We start from the raw sequence: 23,605 nt of genomic DNA, 5'->3' as shown, positions 1-23,605 counted from the left end.
CACACACACACACACACACACACACCAAAGCCTTGTCTGGGTAGGTTTTGTATGTGAAGAAACCACTGTGATTGTATTTAATTCCCTAAAAATGTCCATATTACTTTTAAAATAGTACTCTCTTTCTATTGAAAACATTAAAAGAGAAGTCCCTGAGATGGGTGCCAAGAAAAAAACGCACCCAGAAATGATTGTCTTGAACAGGACACTAACATTGAAGGAATTGGAAACATTCCCTCGAAGTTGGGCTGAGAGCGTTTGGTTCAGTAGGACTTGAACAGGTAGTATGATTGCTTCTCAGCAGACAATATTTGTGCTTGTATTTAATACCATGTATCTGTAGTTATCAATCCTTCATACAGTAGTTAAGTGCTTTCAAGTGCATTTCACAATATAAATGCATCAAGATGTACTACAAATTCACTGAAACCGAATGTCCTAGCTTGTGTATTTGTTTTTTCCTTCGGAAACTGACATATGGCTTTACATCCTGTGAGTACAGGCCAAGAGAAGGGGAAAAGCGCTCTCAGTATCTCCACCTGGTGGCATGGGATGGTACTTTATGAGATTTATCTTTGGACCAAAAGGGTCCAAACCCAAACTGCCCTTTTAGAATTCCTCCAATTGAACTACTTGTCGTCCTACAGTAGCGTAGCTGCATTTGTAGTTCTATACGGCAATGTGAGTACTCAAAGATGATTGTCATTACCACTTGCATTAAGCTTTTACAAAGTCTTTTAACAGTGGATTACAGCAATTTATGGATGCTCAGTGTATTGAGTGACAGGAAACATCTCTGTGCTTAAGAATGACTGTTAATGCTGTCATATTTAAATTTCTGCTTTCCTAAAATGTTTTTTTTAACCAGCTAAATTCCAAGACAATCACCTAGATCTGAATTATATTTCTTTTTTATTCCCAAATAAGCAGTTTTGCCAATAAAAATAAAATAAAAACAAAAAAATAGGGGTTTCCATTTATCCAGTAGGAGATTTTTTTTTTTTTAAATTTAAGAATTTCTATTTGATTAGGATAAAATAGGATTAAAATGAAAAATTCCAAAGGAATTCCTGAAAGAATGTTTTTGAATAGAACACTGTTCCAATTGATTGATTAAATCCCATGACTGTTATCTTTGAAAAAATTTTTTTTAGATGTCTTCAGATGTTCGCCTTAAAAGAAGTATTGCCAAACGCAGAACATTATTTTATCTAATGAAATATAAAGATGTTCAAAATAAGGATGAGTACTTTACAATTAGCATAATGGTTCAGAAGACCACAGCCCAAGCCTGACCTGGGCACGTAATGACAGATTAGAAATTATTGCTCAAGTCAGAGAATCTACGATAAAGGCAGCAGAAAAGAGTTCATGCCAGTGGCAGTAAATGATAGAGCTAATTTTGTACTAGCTATTTATGCCTTCACAGAGAGAGGGCTGCAGCTTTACATATGCTAGTGCTGTATTATTTTTGGCAGTAGGAACAGCATCTTGAGGCATTTAGAGCAAACGGGATTATAGATTTGAAGTAGTTCTGAGGGCTTCCCATAATGTCACATTTGACTGGATTGTTTTTCAGCAGTTACAGAAACTGTTATTGCAGCTATGACTGACAAGATGGTAATCGGCCTTACAATTTTTGTAAAATATATATATATATATTCGTATGGAAAAGTACCCATAATCAATTATTTTTCCACTTAAAAAATCCTTAGTGGCAGGATTAATGTTGTGGTGCTGTTTATACATATCTACATAGCCCAGACAAGGCTTTTAAACGTGGCCAAACAAAGTTAGTCCCCCGTTAACCTTATACCAGTTTCAACTTCACATATTATGTACAGGTAAAACTACAAAACAAATACGAAAAATTACATAGACAAGGTACGGGCCTTTTAGGCCACTGTTGTTTTTAAATTATGACTAAAATATTAACAGAACAAAATTTAATACTGGAATACCGCTTTGTACTAGAGAAATAACTACATTATCATTTTTGAATGCACTCCCCACTTTCTCATTTCAATATAACAATATTTTATATAAAAAAGAGAGAAGTCAAACAAACAAATTAACTTACCCAATTTAAAGACAGCTTAAATTGTCCTAAAGTCTGTACATTTCTTGTCAAACTGAAGGCGCCTTTTGCTGCTGCCGCATATATACATTCTTATGACTGTACCGGTGAAATTGAGTTGGATTTTTTGAAGTGCAGGACATTCCTAGAGAGTTTTTTGTTGTTGTTGTTGTTGTGGCTGCAAATTCTGCAGATGCTGCAACACTGTTCATTCTCTGCAACACCTCCCAGGGACAGCCTGTCGATTGTTGAATGAAAGACTTAGAAGAGTGTGGGTAAACGTGTCCGGTCATTTGGGCATGACGCCAGCGGCATCAGGATTGAAGAGCTCCTTATAGAGAGGAGGAAAGAGCATGTTAACGGTCTCTGGGTGGAGCTGCTGGAAGGCCTGAAGCTCCTCCGTGTGGAGAGTGCACAGAGCCGACAGCGTGGGGATCCGGCTTATCAGCTGCGAAAACAAATACGGGTACAGTGGAATAAGGGTCACATGCCTATGATCAAACGGAATGTATTTAAGCTCAATCAGCCGTGGTCAATTCCTGTCTGAACTGTGTCATGGTCACTTGAGACGCCCTACCTTGGCCAGGGCGTCCTCGTCCAGATGGTTCTTTTGCATGATGTGCTGCAGGGCAAAGTAGATTTTCTCTTGCAGCTTCTGCACTTTCCTGGGCTCCATTAACCACGGCCGGTCTAGAAACGCAAGAGAATTATCTAATAATATCTGCTGGTGTGGGGCAGATATAGCATAGCATATCATATGCTATGTAGGTTGGTAATATTAATAAACAAACAAGAACTAAATGTTGATTTGACCACATCAATACTCAATGAACACATCTTTATGTTCCAACTAAGATTTGTAGGGGTTTGAAGTGAGGTCTGACCTGTAGAAATGAGCACTGCAGCAGAAAAAAGGGCAATCTCCTCTTCTGTTAATTGCAGTGAACATAAACTCTTGGCAAAGTCAAACACCGCACTGACCAGGTCGTCACAGCCTGCAGATATGGTAAATATGTCAGAATTCATAAATTATCACTAGCAGTGATATTAACATGGTGTTTAACTATATATATAAAATTTGTGATTGAGCATGGGAAGTTGTACCTAGAGCTTTAAACATCTGCATTCCTCCATATTTCCCCTCAAACAGAACCATGTTGTTGAGAGGATTGAATGCCCGGCACATTCGGACCAGCACTACCTCCAGACAACCTGAGTTTGAGAGAAAAGGCTAATTTGAATCACATTATTTACTGTACTACAGTCTTAATCAGTGTGTAATAGCAATAGAGTATATATCATGGTCTTTCAGTATCATAGTGTGTATCTAAGCAAAAGTCGATCAGAGGCTGTTCTTTACCTGATTTTAGTAGCAATATCTGGTCGTTCTGGCAAAGCTCCATGAAGCCGGTGATGCGCTTCGCAAACTCTACCACATACTGAATGGCATGAGTTATCTGTATAGCACACTGCTGCCACAACACATCCCGTGTCTGAAACACACACACATAGGCCTCATAGGTAAGCTTGTCATCTGTTTTGTTCTGGAGAAACGATTGCATGCTTCTGGGAAACTTTTTTTTCTCTGTTAATACTTTGCAGTAATTGCTCATTTTAAAGTCTCTAATGCTCACCAAAGCTGCATTTATTTGAATATACAAAAATACAGTAAAAACTATTATTATAATTTTTTTCTATTTTAATATACTTTCAAATGGAATGTATTCCTGTGATGGCAAAGCAGATTTTTCAGCAGCCATTACTCCATCAGTCTTCCAATTGGTGAGGTGAAAAAAAAAAAAAGAATTTTCTGCACTCTTCTGTATAAAAGCTAAATTAAACAACTAGAGTAGACTTTTACTCTTTAATTTAGTTTAAAAAAGTAATGATTGAAATTTCCAGTGCTCATCATGAAAAATCACAACAAAAAAGGCAGAATCTGTAGTTTCCCATTTATGAAACATCCTTACAGGGCACACAGAATACTGAAAATGTGATATCAGCAAATTGCTTTTGTGAGCTCTGCAATTCTCTCCCTGTATAGCGAATCTTCATAGGCACTATTTCAAAGGGCTTCTCGGTAATTACCCATAATCCATTTGACACAGGGAAATGAAGAGGGCTTGTAGTACGTCTGGCACCCTCCCCTATTGTGCTTTGAGTGTTCGTTAGCTAAATCCGTTAGCTCTCTCGCTTTCTCTTTTTCTCCCTATCAGTGCGAAAGCTGGATAGGATCAGCTCCAGGGGGCTGAGATACTCTAATGAACTCTGATCTCAAGCGTACAATCTGACTATGAAGAGGGAACGAAGTACGAGCAAAGAGGACTGAAAGGGTGAGAGATGAGAGTCAGCACCAGGTGTAAAAGCATGTCAATGAATGTACGACTGAGAACTTGGCGGGGACAGGGGAAGTGTTTGGCATGTAAACTGAGCTCTTTTGCTCATTGAGGGAGTGACCTCGCACCTTGCTTTGGTACATCTTGACTTCTTCATAGGAGTGCGTCTGCCAGGCTAGCTGCTGAAGCTCTTCTGCTGTGTACTGACACGTCTCCAGGTGGGACTTTATGATGTTCTGTGCAATTCGGTCTGGGAAAGAGACAAACAGAGGGAAACAGTGCAATGAAGGGAAAAGTGCAAATATTGGACCACGATTTCTTGCAACCAAGGTAAATGTGTTTGCTAGCACTCTTATCGTACATCCATGAACCATGCAACTCGAAGGCCAAATGTAATCTTCTCCAACTGGCTTTACTATTAGACGTACCTAATTCCCCCATAGACACTCCAGGTGCTAGCTGGCTATCTTGATAGGAGCCGTAGGTGAAAAGGTTGGGAACAGGGGTGAGATCATATATGGGTTCCTGTTTGATCTGCTTCATTCCAGTCATGTCCAGTCCAGACTGATCCGGGCTGGCCTGTGTGGAGTCCATGCCATAGTAACCTCCAGGAGCGCCGTTCGGCTGACCCTTGGGCATGTCTATAATGTGACCATTGGCGTATGTCCCTCCGATCTCGTGATTGAGGGTGCTGAGGCCGTTGGTGAGGCTGGAGGAGTAAACACGAGCGAGGGCCTCCGCTTCGCCCGTCTGCTGCTGCCGCTGCTCCTGCAGCCTCTGCTGGTGTTTTTGAACCTCTGCGTACAAGGAGTCTCTCTGTTTCTTGGACATGCGGCCAAACTTAACAGCTGGTGGGGGAAGGCGAAAGAAAACAAATGAGATCAGTGCAGGTTTTAAAGCTATCAATAAGATCAATCCAGCTTGTCGACAAGCAGATGATTAGTGATGAAATGTTACAGGGTTCCTACTCAGTTTGGAAAAGTATGGCATTTTACTCGAATCATTTCCAGGAATTGAGAAGCATGGGGAAAAAAAAGCAGTGTATTTTTTTAAACAAGTATTTCTGTCAGGACGACTATCGTCAAAGATGATTGATTGACTATTAGCATATAGTTTGGATTGGCGGTATGGTTCTGTTCTGGGCAAGAACTCCCTGCGCATCCATGCAGCCTACCATGGATACGAGCAGGGAGAGCAGCAATAACCCCCCTTAGGGTAAACAGAACAGAACCAGCATAATGTATTGCAGATATCATTAATTCGGGAATTTAGTCTGATTCAAGGGGAATCAGAATACCAAATCCTGACTGGACGAGAGGAGGAGCTGGGGATGGAGGAGGGTAATTGAGCTCTGGAGAGCGTGATAGCTACTGATAGTACTGAAGGAGCTTATATATGTATGCTGTGATAGACGTCGTATTCCTATAGGAAGATGTAATCAGCTGACAGTCAGCTGATGCGAGCTTGACTTGTGTGACCTGCCAGAACTGACGCTATGCTTGATTTTCATGGTAAAAGTTTCGAGATCATATAGCTAGTGATTGTCGAACACAAGAATTCAAGGCGCATGTTTTCATTATGCAAAACCTTTTTGAGTTTACCTTAAGCAAGTCTCTTTTGAACTTCACTAAAATAATTTTTACTCAATTGCTAATTAAACCAGCAACAGATAAAGGAGTAATTGTAATTCAGACTACTTTGTTGTTTAATGATCATGCAACATCAAACTATGTTTACAGTATCAAACCAGTGTGTCAGAGGTGAATATATGCAAGTTATGTTATTGCATGTTATCAAGTGCATGTTATCACTTTGAGAAAACAAATGGAAGAAAAACCCAGAAATATATTTACAGATGACTGTACTATATCAAATATAATGCTGAGAATAATGCTGTATGGACCATTTATGGTCTACAGAGAAGTTTGGAAAATTAGAGTCTGGAAAACAATGGAATTTTGAAATGGAAAATGTGTAGGAACACTGGTGTCTCTCACCATCCCGGGACATGCCCAAAGCCAGGCACTTTTGGAGCCGACAGTGCTGGCAGCGGTTGCGGTTTGTTCGGTCAATTAGGCAGTTGCGCTGACGAGGACAGGAGTAAGAGGCGTTGTTCTGTTGGCTGCGCCTGAAGAAACCCTACAGAGGACACAACAACAGAAGATTTAGATATGTTACATGCAGAAAAATCATATCTATACAGTCTAAAACAAAAAGAGTGGCAGAAATTACGTTGCAAAAATATATTTCTTTGATTTATGATGATTCGCAACACCGACACTGTTATTGAACTGAAATGAATCAACACTAAAATTACTTCAGCCGATAAATGACACTATTGTTTTTTTTTTTTTAGAGCTACTTTACAGCAGAATTGAATTCTGTTTGCATCATTGATCATTATTTTTCAGTTTCTCACTGTAAAGCTGCTTTAAAAACAAAGTGCTATAAATAAAGGTGACGACTTGATTTCTTAGTTTCTTTATTCAGTAAAAATCTACTAAAAAATGAATAAATGAAATGTGTTATTGTTAATCATTAATTCTCTGAAAACAAGTCTGCGTATCCAATATACTTCTCAGTAAGTTTATCATGATTTAAGAAAGCTTAGATAGTTTTACTGGAAAATAAGATTAAATATTGATTCATGTATATTTTTGCAGTGTACAACGTCCATGGATGGCTGAATCACATGGATGACTAATAAATTCATAGAAGAAAAGGCACATCTTTCACTGACCTTACAGCCTTCACATGTGATGACTCCATAGTGGATGCCTGATGACTTGTCCCCACAGATTTTGCATGGTATGACTTCAATTTGGGCTGAAAACAAACAAAAAATACAGTTACATAACCATATGCCTTTGTTTGCGTGATAAAGACTGTATCAGGGCTCGCATCAGGGCTCCTCTCTTGACCACCTTGGTTCTAAGAGTGATCACTTTTAAAATGGTGCGGGATGTGCCTTTTACATTTTTGTCAAGACACTTTGACATTTTGTAATGTGCGGTTCTCGGTAGACAGTGAGAAATGTCCAGCTGAGAGAGGCAATTCAAAGTCTAAACCCTCAGTATTCTCTCAGTTTCCTCAGTAAACCAGAATGGATTCTCACTTGTACCTTTGTCATAATCTCTTCTTCCATTATACATTTTAAGCATAAAGTTTGAGAGATTGCCTTCATGAAAACATCCTTGCATATATACATGGAAAGCTACAGTACACACTGAATTATGTAATCAGAACACGGCAAGTTGTTTAATGAGGAACCAAATACAAATACATGGCCGTGAGGCTCTGCTCCAACCTTTAAGTCTCTTGCACGTGTCACTGGGAAATGTAAAAGAAAAGATAAAAGGAGACAGAAAACCTTTAAGAGAGAGAAAGAGAGCGAGGGAGAAGAAGACAGAGAGAGAAACCCATCTCCCTGCTGAGACTGCACACTCACAATAAAGAGATTAGCCACCCAATCTAATCCTAAATTATTTCTACACATGCTTGTTCCCCTGCTCTCAACTGGCTTATCTGATGCAGCAATTCTCAATTAATCTTTCTTGCACTCAAACGCGAATTCACATCTGCCTATAATGACAAATGTACAAAGAGAAAAATGCTATATTTCTCTCCCACTCTTATAGGCCATTTTATTCTTGTACATTTGCATTTATATATACATTTCTATTTCCCCCCTTTAGGAACTCCCAATTAGTATAAGCATCTAGCTATATGAAACAAATACATTGCAAGAGCAGTCTCAGAAGAAATTCTGATACAGTTTATAAATAGGGACCATTGCAAAGTGAGTTCCATGCCAGATCCATCACTCAGACATTAATATAACTCACCAAAAAGGACCACAATATTAATAATGTCAATAATGAGCAGTTTGAGCTAAATTACTGCAGTATTAGTTTGCTTAGATCAAAGTTATAACATTTTTTCCTCACTTGTGAGTTGTTTATTTCCGTCTCTGCATCACAGTTTACAGGACGCTGAATTAAAGAATAAGACAATACATAAAAACAAAACCAAGCAATAGGATTTTTAGAAATCAAAATGTTACAAAATACATAAAACACAAAGGCTTTTTTTGTTACTTGCCAAATCCATTATTAAGAGTAGCAAGTTGCTTTAGATAAAAGTGCTCAATTAAATGTTACTGTACTTGCTTGAACGTGAAGTGAACGTTTTAAACTGCAAAACAAACTAAGATCTTTTTAAACCTGAAATGTTGTCTTACCTACAACATCTGTCTTCATTTTTAGACAGAAGCACTGTTGACGCAAGCACACACCTGACTCGAGACCGCAGTGTGAAGCTCGGAGGTTTGGAAGTGTGAGTGCATATCTAGTTATGTGTGTGTGTCTGTGTGTGTGAGTGTGTGCGCTGCTAATCTGACTGTGAGAATATAACTCAGAGACTGACTAGTCTATATATTAGATGTTGACTAGTTTGTATCTTGTATTTATACTGTAAATATGTATTCATGTTTTATGAATGAATATGTAGGCCTATTTTTGTACAAAATGTATTAATATATGAAAAGTTTATGTTTGTTGTAATAGTATATACACACTGTGAGCAATGTAATGGGATTAACACACACATATACATTAACTAGTCTGGGCTGTAGTAGCTCTTCTCAGTCTAGCCCACTAGACTTAAGCCACAGTGTCTGTGGGTTTGGTGGTAATGGGGGTGGGTGTTTTCCCCCAATGACCCTCAGCTACAGGTCGCACACAAGCAAGGTCGTTTCCATGACAATGTCACCTTGAGTTTACTCCTCTGTATGAAAATTGAAGCAGTATTGACAACTATAGGGAAAAAATACTAGAAAGAACATTTTAGTTTTCTACTGGGCTAGGTTGCAAAATAATGATGAATGCAAAATATTAAAACAAACTCTTAAGTGAATATTAAAATTTTTTTTTGAATGTCAGTGAATATAAGTGAATATTTGTAATAAATTTGAATGTCTTATTTTTGGCAAATTTATTTATTAGCTTTTACTATTTTCACTTACAGATAGATAGATAGATATATAGATAGATAGATAGATAGATAGATAGATAGATAGATAGATAGATAGATAGATAGATAGATAGATAGATAGATAGATAGATAGATAGATAGAAAGATAGATAGATCGATAGATCGATAGATCGATAGATCGATAGATAGATAGATAGTAAATGTAATATTGAGAACTAATATTTTAATAAATTTCAATATCTTTTTTTGGCAAAATAAAGAAATATTCCTGACTGTTCCAATTTCACATAAATGTCCTTTACCTGCTTTGTATCAAAACTGAAACCATTCTGCTTAGTAACTTATGAATGCTCCTGAGTGTTTTAATTTTACTCCATTACAGAATGAGCTTTGTACACGTTAAGGGCTCCTCAGATAGATCAATTACTCCGTAATCACTGCATTTCATCTTGAGGCGCTAATACTATCATCTGCAGGGACTGTGGTTCACATTAAAACATGTGAAAATAGTTTTTTAAAAAGAAAAACTAGCACACCCTGTCCTTGCTTTAAGGTCAAATAATAAAGAATGGTGTTTTATGCCCGGGTACTTAAATCTTCAGGCTTTGTGTGTGGTAACGAGGGCTGTGAGTTCTGTGCGATTGGCCCCAGACTCAGAACACTGGACCGGTTCCTCTCATGACCCACTTTGACCAGTGCCAGAGCCAAACTGGGTCAAACAAGCACAGAGACTTGAACCTGTTGTGAATGCAATCAGGCACAAAACGGTGTTGTAAAATACTCTTTTAACTTTACACAGCAGGACGCTGGATCGCTCGGCCATGGCAGTATTGACCACCGACCGATGCGCATGTTTATGTTGTGTTAGAACTAGCTACTATTCTCAAGTCAAAATTTGGATCTACATGCTAGCTAAATGAATGTATTACAGACGAAAGTTGAGAAATATTCAGCTTATGTGTGTTTAAACGTTTTGTGTGTTGCATATATGGCAGTATTTTGGTCTGAATGAATATATTGGATGTGTCTGTTTGTGTGAGAATGGCCACAGGGCCTCTGTGTGTAGACCTGTCATATGAAATAAGGAGACGTCCGTGTCTGTGTCACTGTTGCCAGGACGACCACAGCCTCCCTGGGTTTGTGGGTAGGAGGCCTGTATAGTCTGCCTGTCAGAGCAATCATCCACACCACCATGACATTCCAACAGGACATGATGTCATCGCCATCCCTACAAATACAACAACGCTGCACATTTGTCATTGTGGTACATATACTGATTTTACTTCCTTAAAGGATTAAAAACCTAAAAGGACGAGATGAAATATGTAAATAGTAAAACCTGGAGGGATGTTAGCGCCGGATTTAACTACCTCTTTTAATGTTAACATCTTAGTGTTGCTAAAACCATTATAGATGTGCAAATTCATTTTCTATTTAACATCAAGATGCGTGCATTTTGCATCTCAAAATGCATCAGTGCAGAACCAAGGAATCAGAATTAGTGTACACACGTTCTACATTCAAAAACGCTGCTATTATTGAATAAAAACAAGCATGTGCTATAGGCTCCTTGCACCTGTCCGCTGTTACGCATAAGGGTTAGGCCTATCAGAGGGTTACGTAAGAGAGGGAGTGCAGCGCTGGCGATTCCATGGTTAAGAGGAGCTCAGCCCTCAGGCTTAGCCGAGGACAGACAGGAGCCGCGGAATACCGCGCACATGCTAGTCTCACAGTTAGCGACAGAAGCTTAGCACACTCTGAGTGGGAACTCAAAGATTCATAAGGAGAATTTTTTTTAATGTGTATATTTTGTACAATAATGCTATGTACTGTACATCAAAAAAAAAAAAGAATGTTCTGTCATTGTTTCCTCACCCTCATATCCTGTTCTTACAATCATTTTTATGGCTTCACATGTAGTATATGAATCATTTGAAGCACTTTTATGATACTTTGGTGCTTGACGACCTTATTCACTTTCATTACACTCTTAAAAATAAAATAAATAAATATAACCTTTAATATTCATGGAGCCTTTACATTCATTTAAAATCTAAATAAAACGTTCTTCACAATAAGAAAAACTGAAAGGTTCTTCTGGAAACCAAAAATGGTTCTTCTAAAAATTGTTCTTCTTTTGGAACCTTTATATTCAAGAGTATATGGAGAAGAGTGGACAGGATATTCTTCAGTATTTACTTTTTTCTGTATTTTTTACTGAAGAAAGTAAGTCATATAGGTTTGTAACAACGTTAGGGTATTTTCGTCGTTTTTTTTAGCCAACGATTACATTCATTTGTGTGTGAGTGAAAAAAGAGCCACACACACACACACACACACACACACACACACACACGTGGATTGTATAATTGATTCCTAATGATATGAAGCTCTTTTCTGTCCCAGGAGTAGTTCCCTCTCTCTCTAAATAGTTCTTTAATTAGCTTCATTAAAGTGGATATGAGCACCCCTGCAACTTAATTTATCATCACGCATGCACACCGGTACACGCTGGAGAACACTGATAAATATTTGCTGTCGATACCAGCTGTTTGGGTGACAGATGTGTACCAACATGGCCAACAATGCAATCATTTTGTAATTCATAAGTTAAATGATAATACCATCACTTGTGCTAAGTGATAGCAATGTCATTTAACAGTAATGTACCAACAGCTTACTTCTGATTTCTGCCTGTGCGTGTTAAACTATTTTTGTGTATTAGTTTGATGAGATGATGATCATATTTGACGGTTGCCTCGATGATATCCGCAAGCCTTGTTTGCAGCATTCCTTCAGGTGAATATACTGATAATGTCGCCGTCTTTTAATTTTAGCCTGCAGATGGAAGGCCATTTGAAGTCTTTGTTGTAAATCTTGCCTGTATGCATATGATAAGATGTTGTTTTGTCATTTGGCATCAGGCCCAATGATATTCCAAAGCCTTTTTGGGATATGCTAAACAGTGATACTAATACATCGTGTAGGTGGGAGATTATCTTCAGCACTCACACTTGTGAGCATGTCAACAATCCACGTCTCTTTAGTACAGACAAACATTAGAGGACGCAATCATACTCAGAATGCCGGAGATTGTCCGTCGCAGACAAATGTGCATGTGTTTTCGAAGGTTTAGGGGTGAGCTGGGGTGAGAGGGAAGCTGTAATGGCAGCTTGTCACCATTAGGTGGCACATTGTCCAGATTGACAGCGGCCTAAGGGGGGGAGTGGTTGCAGAGGGGCAGCCTGCGACAGCATGTGGTGTTCATCCATGTTTTACATTATTTCCTTCAGGGAAGGACTCTGAGATGAAGGCCCTGGGCACTTAGATACTAAACAGCTTTCACTGTCAGCAACATTAGCATTCTGATTCTAACATTGATCCCACTGTGTATTGCTAAGAAAATAATTAGGACAATTCCACAGGGATTAAAAGAGATATTCCACTCAGTGCTTTAAAATATTCAGATATATGTATCTGACCACCTGAATTATCATTACTTAAATATCAAGTCTTCAAGTTTCCAAGAGATCAGCTTCTGCCAAACTTCCCACTCCATCCGTGTGAAACCCCTACAGCATAACTAATCTTCCGGACAGTCTGTATGCTCATTGATATAATCATTGACATGAAATCCTAAGCATTTGGGTTCAAGCAAGTCACGTAAATAGGCTAATAATTAGTGTATATTGTTGTGAAACCCAGGATTGTTTAATTGCTCTGCATCTCCTAAATTAACAAATAACAGAGTCCTGTTATACTGATTCTTTTTCTGTCCCAGCACATCTATGTAACATGTTGACATTTATTCAAATGAATGTATATGGCTATATGCTAAACTAAACTAATTGGGTTAAATTTTGCGGTACATTTCAGGCCATTTTGGAGAAGCCATCTGTGCGTGCACTGTAGATCTTTTTAGTCTGCTGTGTAAAACTTTTTATGATAGTACAGGCTAACTTATCACTGACCTCTCAGCTTCATATGCCCCTTTAATACCTTCATTTATGTTGTCAAATAAAGACGGTTGCATTATGGGTAATAATACCCGTACCCCCGTTCAGGGTTATAATAGTTCACCAAAACTAAAACCATAAAAAAATTGGGTAACACTTTACAACAAGGTTCATTAGTTAACTACACTAACTAATGTAAACATGAACTAATAATGAACTGCACTCATAAAGCATTTATTTATATTTGTTAATGTTAATTTCAACACTTTATTAAAATCTTGCTAACATTAGTTAATGCACCGTGAACTAACATGAACAAACTATGAACAGCTGTATTTTTATTAACAAAGATGAACAAATACAGTAACAAATGTTTTGCTAATGATTAGTTCATGTTAATACATTAACTAATGTTAACTAATGAAACCTTATTGTAAAGCTTTACCAAAAATTCTTACTTGAAATAAAAGGAAGTAGTGACCTGTGTTCGCTTGGTCCCAGGGCATGCTCCCTCATGAGATTTATTTGTTTGTTAGTTTGTTTGTTTGTATTTATTTATTTAGCAAAATGGTCTTTTGTGGTACCATCCACATATGCAAAGTTGGTTGATAACATAACTGCAAAAAAGTAATAGCCTAGTTAACAATTGCTTGTAGGATATATAATGTATTTTATATTATTTAAGCACCTGGAACCTTATAAGTTTGACAGAATTTTTCAAATTGGGAAGTCAAACTAACTTTACCTAACATTTTCTTATATTGAAATTGTTTATTTCCTACTCCTTAAATGTTAACCTGGCTCTTAATGATTTCAGCTACATCATCTCTTGAAATATCTGAAGCTCACCTTTTTCCTGTCAGTCATCATTAGAACAGAACACATTTTAAACATGGGGAAAAAAAGAGATTTTAAAGCTCTTGATTCTATGTTGTACTTGCCTTTATGAAAAAGTAACATAGTCCTTGTAATTGTTTAACTGTTTGCATTTGTTACTATAAGGATATCATTTCAGGACTATGGCTCTTCATTACAATGCTTAGTCCAATATGTATTTTTTTCATCTATACCATTTATAAAAAATAGCAACCTACACATTTAGAAACTATACGTTGTAATATAAATCTATAGTGAAAATCTATTCCCTTAACAGATTATCTATATATACAATAAATAGCTACAATAAAACATGATACATTCTAGTAGTGGTCATGGGTTGTTTAAAAAGCTTTTTCATTTGCAAGGTGACGTTTTCCCCTCTTTTCATCAGTGTTTTAGTTTATGTGGCCATTTCAGATCACGTTTGACTTTCTCCATAGCATTTTAAAGTTGTAAATTCTCAATAGAATTCAAATGGGTCGTGATAGGAGAGGCTCCCACAAATCGTATCACACGTTTGGCACGCTGGTGAATGCATGCACAGTATACAGATTCAAGCACAACTCATGCAAAAAAAAAACGATCTTCAGTCATATTGTGCTAATAATTGGTCCGTTCAGTTCAGACGGGAACCTAAGCTCTGAATGTACAGTACAGTGTATACATTTGATGAATAATTCAATATGTTTCCATTAACCGTGATATGTATTGGTGGGGGGTTGTACTTGTTTTGGTTATTGGGTTGGGGGGGGGGGGGGGTACCTCACAAAGACTGTTAGAAAGTGCTCTCTACTGTATGTGCAACATTCCCAAATCATCTTGCTCCGCCACAGTGTGTGAGAGAATTTGCTGGGATTATATCTCTGATAAGTATTTGTTGATGAGGCTGTAGGCATTTCCCCATTGGCTTGTCATCAGCTGTGCCAGACTCAGGCATCTTTGATCTGAGATGCGATTGGCCGCCTCAATGAGGCTACAGAAGGGGACACGCTGGCATGCATCCAATATTTGAACAATATAAAACAACATATATCTGAACCTACAGAACTCAATGTATACTACAATACTCAATTTTGCAGTTAGTTACAGCAAGTTTTAGGAAGAGACCAATAAAACTACACTACTGAAAGAAAGTCTCCTGTAGTCAATGACTGAGGCTGCATTTATTTGATTAAAAATACAGTAAAAACTGTGAATTATAATTACAGTTATAAAATTCAGCATCACATATGATTCTAATATGTAGATTTGGCTGACTTATCAATGTTAAAAATTGTTTCAATGTAAAAACATCTGAGATGGAAATATTTTGTAACCATTTTAAATGTCTTTACTGTCAATTTTAATCAATTTAATACATCCTTGTTGAATAAAGTATTAATTCAAACAAACAAACCAAAAATACTGGGTTGTTTCAATCCATGTTTGGGTCAAATATGGACAAACCCAACCGTTGGATTACATTTTTTAATTAAAATTTGAAACCCAATAGTCTGTTCATATTTGACCCAAACATGGGTTGGAACAACTCAGCATATTTTAGTGTGTACAGTTCATATTTTAGTGTATGTCCTAAGTATACATCAGAAAAATCACTTTTTAAGCATTATTTAAAGAAATTTCACTCTAACATTTATGAAATAAAATGCTGAAAAGGGTATGTTGAATTTTTTGAACATGTATGAATTAGTAATGCTTGTACTTAAAAAGCATTTAGTCAAAATGTGTGTTTTTAGCATTTTGACTGCTAAGCTTCCACTAAACAACTTTGCATGCAGGTTCTCCAATATTATGGAGAAAAAAAGAGATTGATTTATGTAATATTTAATTCCTGAATTTAACACATTGTGTGTAAACATAAAAAAAATAAAAAATTCCCATCTTTTTAAATACTCTGTCTAATATTTTGAATTAACATGTTTTGGAGCAATTTTTTATCAAAAAATGATAGTGATGCAATAACGTGGCAAAGCAATATCTCGTATTTCATTGAAATATTATTTTGTTGCTCTATTCACCTGTTGTGTCTCCCAAATAGTGAAAAGCACATGCAGTGAGATGCAGCAGTCCAGAAGGAACACCTACTCTACCTATCGTGATTTTATCGCTGTCAGTGTGAACATCTGCATCTTTTTTTATCTTAGAAGATTTCACAAAACTGAATCGCTGGAACCCAGAAAAAAGAAACAGAATTAAGAAACTGCATGGAAGTCAGTTCTGATCCTGTGGGTGTAACCATTTACTAGCCACAAAAGGGCTGGTGCTCCTTAGGTCTGACCTTTATGACCTGCCCGGCCTCCACCAACACAAACTCATTGACCTCATCAACCTTTGAACTTTCCTTTAAGATACTGCAAAGCTGGAATGAATAAGTTCAAATGTTTTCTCTCTGACAAGCCATCAGATAGACATAATCGTCACTGCTCCTAATTGTAGTATCAGACTATATATATATATATATATATATATATATATATATATATATATATATATATATATATATATATATATATATATATATATATATATATATATATATATATATATATATATATAACCATAAAACATTTCCATAACTTGAGTAATGTACAGTTTACTTTATTACAGTAAACATTTATTTCAAGTCATGAAGACGGTTTTATTAACTATAATAACCCGGGTAGGTACTTATTACATATTTTTACATGTTTTTGATAACCATTTCTAAGTTGTTTCTAGTTGAAAGCTACAGTATACTGTAGTTTGCTGGAGATTCATAGAGTGAGGTCTGTTACTGTGACCCAATGGGTTGTGTGTGTGTGTGTGTGTGTGTGTGTGTGTGTGTGTGTGTGTGTGTGTGTGTGTGTGTGTGTGTGTGTGTGTGTGTGTGTGTGTAAACTGTTAAAGTGGGTTAGTAAGTCACTCAGCCTAAGGGTAGCATAGCCGTGTCATATCTGGGTGTTTGGACAGTGTCCTCTCTCACTCTTCCCTCTTCAGAATTACATAATCCTACATGATTGGTAAAAGTAAGTTTATGGATGCACTGTAATGCAAAAGAGATTACTTTGGATAAGGAGCTATCTAATTGAATTAATCAGAAACAATACACTGAAAATATGTTTTGTTGGGTAACTTTATAAAATGCTTCATATGGCATTCTTTAAATGAACAGGCGTTACATTCAAATAGGAAAATAGCAAAAGTAATATTCTCTCTCAAATTAGAATATTAATATTTGATCAAATTTATGGTCATTTTTGAGTGCCTCTCGTAGGTGACATGCCTCTGATTATTACCATTTTAAAATATCTCTACATATATATTTATTGGTTTATGGCATTTTGGTAACACATTACATGCAATGGAAAAGGCAGGTGCTGTCAGCTGCTAAATATAGATTTATAGTTATAAATTGTCCTGATAATCATCTAAATGTCTGTTCTCTAAATGTTGGTATCTCGTAGTGTGTGTGTGTGTTCTGCATGCCTCTTTATGGCTTCCCTCTCAGGACGGGATGGTAATAGCTTGCCTTAGGCCACAATTTAATTCCATGTAACGAGGTCCTTCCCCAAAGTGGCCCCAGGAGCCCCTCTCTGTAAGAAGCAAATTGATCACAATCTAAGGGCCTCTCTTCACCTGAGAGCAAAGTCTCTCTCTTTCTCTCTGTCTCGTTCATCTCCCTTGAACACTCCATCTCAGTATCCTTATCTGTCTTAAGCTTTCTCTAAGATCACTCTTGCTCTTCATCTAAATCTCTTTACAGGCCTCTGTTTCAAAAGCTCGCACAAACAGTTCTTCTGTTACACACCTTTTGTTCGACATTTCCTCTTTACACTCAATGCCATTCCTAATGTAATTTTCCTAGAGGCTTCCTAAAACAGATATAATCACATTAGCATGCTTTAAAAATCTGGTTCAAAGAGTTCACTGTGTAAGCGCGTGCATGCAGTCAGGAGTCTTTAAGCACACAGGAGGACTGAAGGTGCAATGGATCTAAATGAGCGAGGTTTAAAAGTCTGAGACCCCACTGAAAATGAGCAGGAAATGTTTAAGATTCTGCACTAACAGGTTGTTATTTAAATAAGCAAATTTGTGGCATTGATCATGAGACCCTTTGTACAGGTATGAGCGCAAGATGCTCCTTGATCATGCTGGAGAACATGGTCATCAGGTTTCACAGCAAACTTGTGAAGTTCATGCAGTTTGAGTGCTACTGCAATTAAAATAAAAGAGGGAACCCCCCAAATACTTAGTAATTCAAATTGTCACAATTATGCTGATAATTACATATTTTGTATTAAATTAGAAAAAAAAAAAGCCTTCTATAGACCTCTCTGTGGACAGATTTGTCTGTCTTGACATCTATGACCAAACAAGTCTCTGCAAACAAATTTTCTGATGCAACTGAAAGTGAAAGAAGTGTAAACTAACTGTGAGCAGTGGGCACACAAACCCATACACTATAGGAGAGAGAGAGAGAGCTTCAATCTAGATCCGATTTCTGCGTTACATAAAGCAAAAGACAAAGTTTCTCCTGCCTCCGTGCCTGAGGTAGAACAGTAAGCCTTTCAGCGGAAAGTTGCTTTCTGGACACCCGCTGAACTGTCTTTGGGATAAAACCAGGACCATTTTACAAACCTTACAGAACCCCCCATCCCCTTTTCGCCCCCCCCATTTTGTAAGTTCAGGATGCAACATCACTGTCATGTGGAACGGTCCCAGTGGTGTCAGCTCCCCTTCTGCACCATATCAAAAGCCCCAGGTGCCACTCTCCAAAGCACACATTACTGAATGAATGAACACTTAGTGAAGGGCGAGACCAGTCGAAGAGAACTAATAAAACCGAAATGCAGCAAAGCAGAGAAAACATGCAGAAATACCGCAGGGAGGGCAAAATTAAAACATTAAATGGACATATTTAGCCTTACAATTCAGCCACTCTCGGAGCTTCTCTCTCATGCAAACTCAACAATCTCAAACAAGGGCTCTGCAAACAGATGACACACTAGTCTACACATTCTCAGTCGATACCAAGACGTGTTCACAAAAACACTACAGGGGACAAGAGCCGACATGGTCACACTCGGAAATAGATGTCAAGACACTATCTGGTTGGTGTTATAGTAGTCACCTAGAAAGTAAAGTACTACTACTACTGTAGAATGCAATCCAGAATGTATTATATAAGTGTAAATAAAAGTGCAAATACAAATGAGAGTAAAATAGATTGAATAAAGAACGCAACATACTGAATGGATTAGTTTTGTGCTGGCTCACTTTTGGAGATTACATATCTTGGTTTTCTTTGTGTAATCTTTCTCAGGTTACGTGAACGCAAGCCATTAGCCAACCAAGCAAAGACTAGAAGCTATATAAACAACTGACCAGATGAAACCTGGGCTTCAAACTGAAAGTAAGTAACAGTAATGGCTGGTTATTGATAGTTTTACTCCGTTATTGTTGGCCTACTGCCTGGTTAGAGATTTGGAGCAGTTTTCAATGCGTAATCCATTTCTGTGATGTCAACATGTATGGTGTCAGTCAAACAAACAACGCTATGCTTATTGATCTGCCTCCCAACTGTAATATGAAAAACATATATAAAATAAACAACATGTTGGTAAGCTATATATGTATATATATATATATATTAGTTATACAACACACACATACAGTATTTATGGGACAAAAGATCTGTCAACTGGATCCTGTACTTCCTGTACAGCATCCTGTACAGCAATAATATCTATATACACAATTTATGTTCGTTTACAGTAGAAATAAAGCTCATGGTTGAGCGGGCCACGCATATTGATCCTGCTCTTCAGCGAGCTGAGACACGCAACGTCAAGCAGGTCGATGGAGAGATGGCCTCTCACTCTGGAAGCCAATGTGATGCTAAAAGCTATTGGCATTAGCAGTTCATGCGTAACTGTCTCTCTTTGTGTCTCTGGCTCAGAGTTTCAGGGGTGCAACAAGGACTGAAATGAGCATGGACAAAGCAACACAGCTCAGAGACATTAGTGAAAATCATGGTCAGATATGAAGTAAACACAGGCCAGATATGGTACTGTGCTTTAAAGAAAACCGACCAAAACAGGGGTCGAACAATTAAGACTTCTTGTGTTGTGTTGTGTGTGTGTGTGTGTGTGTGTGCAAACAGTTTTAACGTGATCTGCGTGTGACAGAGTTGTGGGAAAACTAACACCAGCCCTGAAGCAGCTCTGCACACTGTAATGGAGAAGACGAGGTTTGGAGCGGATGTAGAGCTAGAGTTACTAGATTGGGTACCACAGTCCATCAGATATATGCATTGGAAGACACTGCAAGTTCATCTCTGATCAATGAAGCAAAATGATAAATGTTTTGATCAATAGGACACATATCTGTGTACACAAATGACACCCTCAAACACATAAACAACAAACAAGTGCATGTTACCATTAGTGCTTAATCATTTTCTACCTCTTATAAAAACTATTTTTGTACAATTCATTTTTAATATTCACAAAGAAATCAGTAAATATGAAGCAAAATTAAATGTTTTAAGATTAATTTATATACATATCATAGCTTTTCCCAACACTTAAAAGTTTCCCAAAAAGGAAAATTCCTTCATAGCATATACACCATATGACTTTATTTATTCCATGAAAAGATGTTATGTAAAAAAATAAGTCAGTTACCATTACTTTGATTGTTTGAAGAAAATATGCAAAAAGTCATTTAGGTATGGAACTACATGAAGGTGAGTAAATTATGATTTTGTTTTATTGAACTGGCCCTTTAAGAAAAAGCTTGCTGCCTAACAGTTATGCATGTCTATAATCAGCTCAAAGGTGGAATCAACAGACAGATACATAAATTATAAAGAAACATACCCACCATTAACTAGAAATAATAACTACTTTCACTTTTACAAACTATCAACAATCAGTGAAGGATTTACGCAATTGTATTTTTCTCATTATATCGACTAAAATGTTTCTCTGTCGGGCGATTGAGCCACACAAAATGTAGGGTAAATGCAAAAAGCAATTTTACAAAAGTGTAAATTGATTAGTTCCATCACTAATAAAAACAAATAGACGTAGCAATTATTCCCGTCCTGTCACTGACATTGAAAAGACAAGTTGATCTTCTAAACCTAAAGGCTATCTGGTTCGTATTTCTAAACACAATGTCCATGCAAGCAACAAAAAATAATGTGATATATGTTTGTAAGAAGATTTCATTTGTAAATCAGATTACCTCACAATGAAGTAATTTAATTGTTATTTTAAAATGACATGAAGCCCGCGCTATGCTGATGTCAATGTCGGAGACTTGGGCTCCGTGAGAGGCCCCAGATACTGATGTGATTCTTTCTGACACGGTCCTTTGGGGCACAGAAAGAGAGAAGAGAGGTGCTCTGGGGGCGTGTAGGTTGTGACACAGAGATGGAGAAACTGAGTTTTGGTGTTTCCCAGGGCACGCGCGTTCGACTTTTCCCCCCTTGCAACGAAGAAGGGAAAAAAAATCTGCCTACAAATTTACAGATTTTAGCTACTTTTAAAAAGTCACGACACGGCATATTGAAAAAAAAAAGTGTTGATTCGAGTAATGTCATGCGCGTGCATTGTGTGCTTTTGTTTTTATATTTGACTATGATACGAAAATCGAATAAAAATTAAACAACAGCAGAAGATTGCATGGTTACAATACAAATACATGTAGGCTATGTGAATCAATCAGAGAGCGCAAAATCTTTTAATCTATCCTATATTTTAATTATGCTTGTAGTTCAGCATCTGTAGGCTATTTCTTCTTCGAATAATCTGAATATAGCCCATTTATCAATGCAATGATAACGACCTGCGAACTGCAAAAATTCTATACATCTTTAAATACTTAGAAAATGTTGGCTTATATCTATTTCAAAATATCATAATAGGAATTTAAACATCTTTGCAGGATTATGACAGAGTAGGTTACACTTTAAACCATAAAACATCTTTATTTGAAGTGTTTTTACTACATTTTAATTTTGAAAATTACAAGACACTTTCTTCTGTCCTTTTTGTACTTTATTATTGAAGCACACCTGCCTTTTTTCTTTACACAAGGTCTACCAAGACTTTTGCGTTCATCCATTCAGGTGTAACCGCAATAAGTCCGAAAAGAGCGCGTGGGATGGGCAAAGCGCGCGCTGCTCCACGCGTGTGCGAACTCGGCTCGCGCGGACATTGCTACTGCACTTCGACGCTTTCAGCGCGCAGCGGCGCCTGACTGACGGAAATGGGTCAGTAGAACGCATGACACTAACTCCACTTTACCCACACAGTGGTGGTCCGACCGTCTGCCTTAAAATACTATACCACCTCACTTACAAAAATAACACGAGGAAGTTTTGATGCAAATGTGATAACCTGCAACAGTGTTAAAAAAGCAACAATTTCTCACATTTAGGCTACCTACATAAATTAAACACAAAGAGCTGAGTAAGATACATAACTGCATTTTCAGTGCCAAGTCTTTATAGACTCATAAATACATTTCCACTCTCTAGGAAAGTTGGAGTGAAGTTGTCCTGGATGAACTGTCGGAGGAAGTCGCGTGCACTGATAAACACGAGACTCGGAATGATGCGCGGTTTATTTCTCGTCGGATATGCTGGCCTGAATATAAAAAAACTGCTGACCAAAAACACGTTTTTTTTTTAAATTCATGTGCTCTCATGAATCTGACAGAGTTCCGTACCTATCACAGACTGCATATAATCACTACAGTATTACTTTATGAAACAGACAGAACCTGGAAGGATGGACTAACTGTGGAGACAGACTCTGGGATGAGAATAAAAAGACACCCTGTACTTCATTATTCAAATGAGCTGTCACAAACAGTTGTATTCCTACCTCGCATAGTGGTGGCGACTCGCTCCCGAACGCGTCAGGCATGAAGAAACAAACACAAACCAGAGTAAAAAAACAAAATCCTCGGTGGTGAAGTTTGGTCTCGTCAAAGTGGGAGACTACTGTGCAAAACCATTCCAGAGGTGAGTGAAGCGGTGCTCGAACTCTTCAGTTGTGCGGTAAGGCCAGCATGCGGGTTTTCACATGACATCTGCGAGCGCATATACCCAACGGAGGTTTTCACTGCCTCCGTGAGCGCAGGGGAGAGCGCAAAACAGGTTTACGGCAGCCCGGATTGGGCTGACACTTTTCGCTCCGCCCACTTTCTAGCGTCTTCAGAGGCATGGAGCAGTTACTGACACTGTGCGGTCTGCGCGTACGCGAGCGTGGCGCGGGGCTTTGAGTTCATGCATTGACTTCGTTTTACAGGAAAAAAAAGGCTTTTTCTAGTACCTATCATGTTATTATCTTTTTGCTTTTTTTTTGCTTTTC

At 37.7% G+C, this 23,605-nt stretch overlaps 1 protein-coding gene across 3 annotated transcripts; it reads right to left on the bottom strand.

Annotated features, from left to right (window-relative positions):
- Positions 1 to 460: 460 nt before the first annotated feature.
- Positions 461 to 23,370, bottom strand: rorb (RAR-related orphan receptor B). 3 transcript variants are annotated; one of them, XM_079814958.1, is made up of 11 exons: positions 8,654 to 8,815; positions 8,361 to 8,405; positions 7,154 to 7,239; positions 6,411 to 6,552; positions 4,842 to 5,261; positions 4,542 to 4,663; positions 3,438 to 3,570; positions 3,182 to 3,289; positions 2,962 to 3,072; positions 2,655 to 2,767; positions 918 to 2,525 (listed from the first exon to the last, which is right to left on the bottom strand). In XM_079814958.1, the coding sequence occupies exons 4-11, from the start codon at positions 6,421 to 6,423 to the stop codon at positions 2,367 to 2,369; spliced, it is 1,179 nt and encodes a 392-aa protein (XP_079671084.1). In that variant the 5' UTR covers positions 6,424 to 6,552; positions 7,154 to 7,239; positions 8,361 to 8,405; positions 8,654 to 8,815; the 3' UTR covers positions 918 to 2,366. The 3 variants fall into 3 exon arrangements, with proteins under 3 accessions (XP_079671082.1, XP_079671084.1, XP_079671083.1); XM_079814956.1 differs by lacking the exon at positions 8,361 to 8,405 and having other exon boundaries at positions 461 to 2,525; positions 8,654 to 8,782; XM_079814957.1 differs by lacking the exons at positions 8,361 to 8,405; positions 8,654 to 8,815 and adding an exon at positions 23,117 to 23,370 and having other exon boundaries at positions 1,006 to 2,525.
- Positions 23,371 to 23,605: the final 235 nt, after the last annotated feature.

The sequence above is a fragment of the Gobio gobio genome, assembly GCF_949357685.1.
Source record: "Gobio gobio genome assembly, chromosome: 4".
In the NCBI taxonomy this organism is placed as follows: domain Eukaryota; kingdom Metazoa; phylum Chordata; class Actinopteri; order Cypriniformes; family Gobionidae; genus Gobio; species Gobio gobio.
The sequence above is the reverse complement of the archived record's forward strand: the minus strand, read 5'-3'. Positions and strand labels throughout refer to the sequence as shown.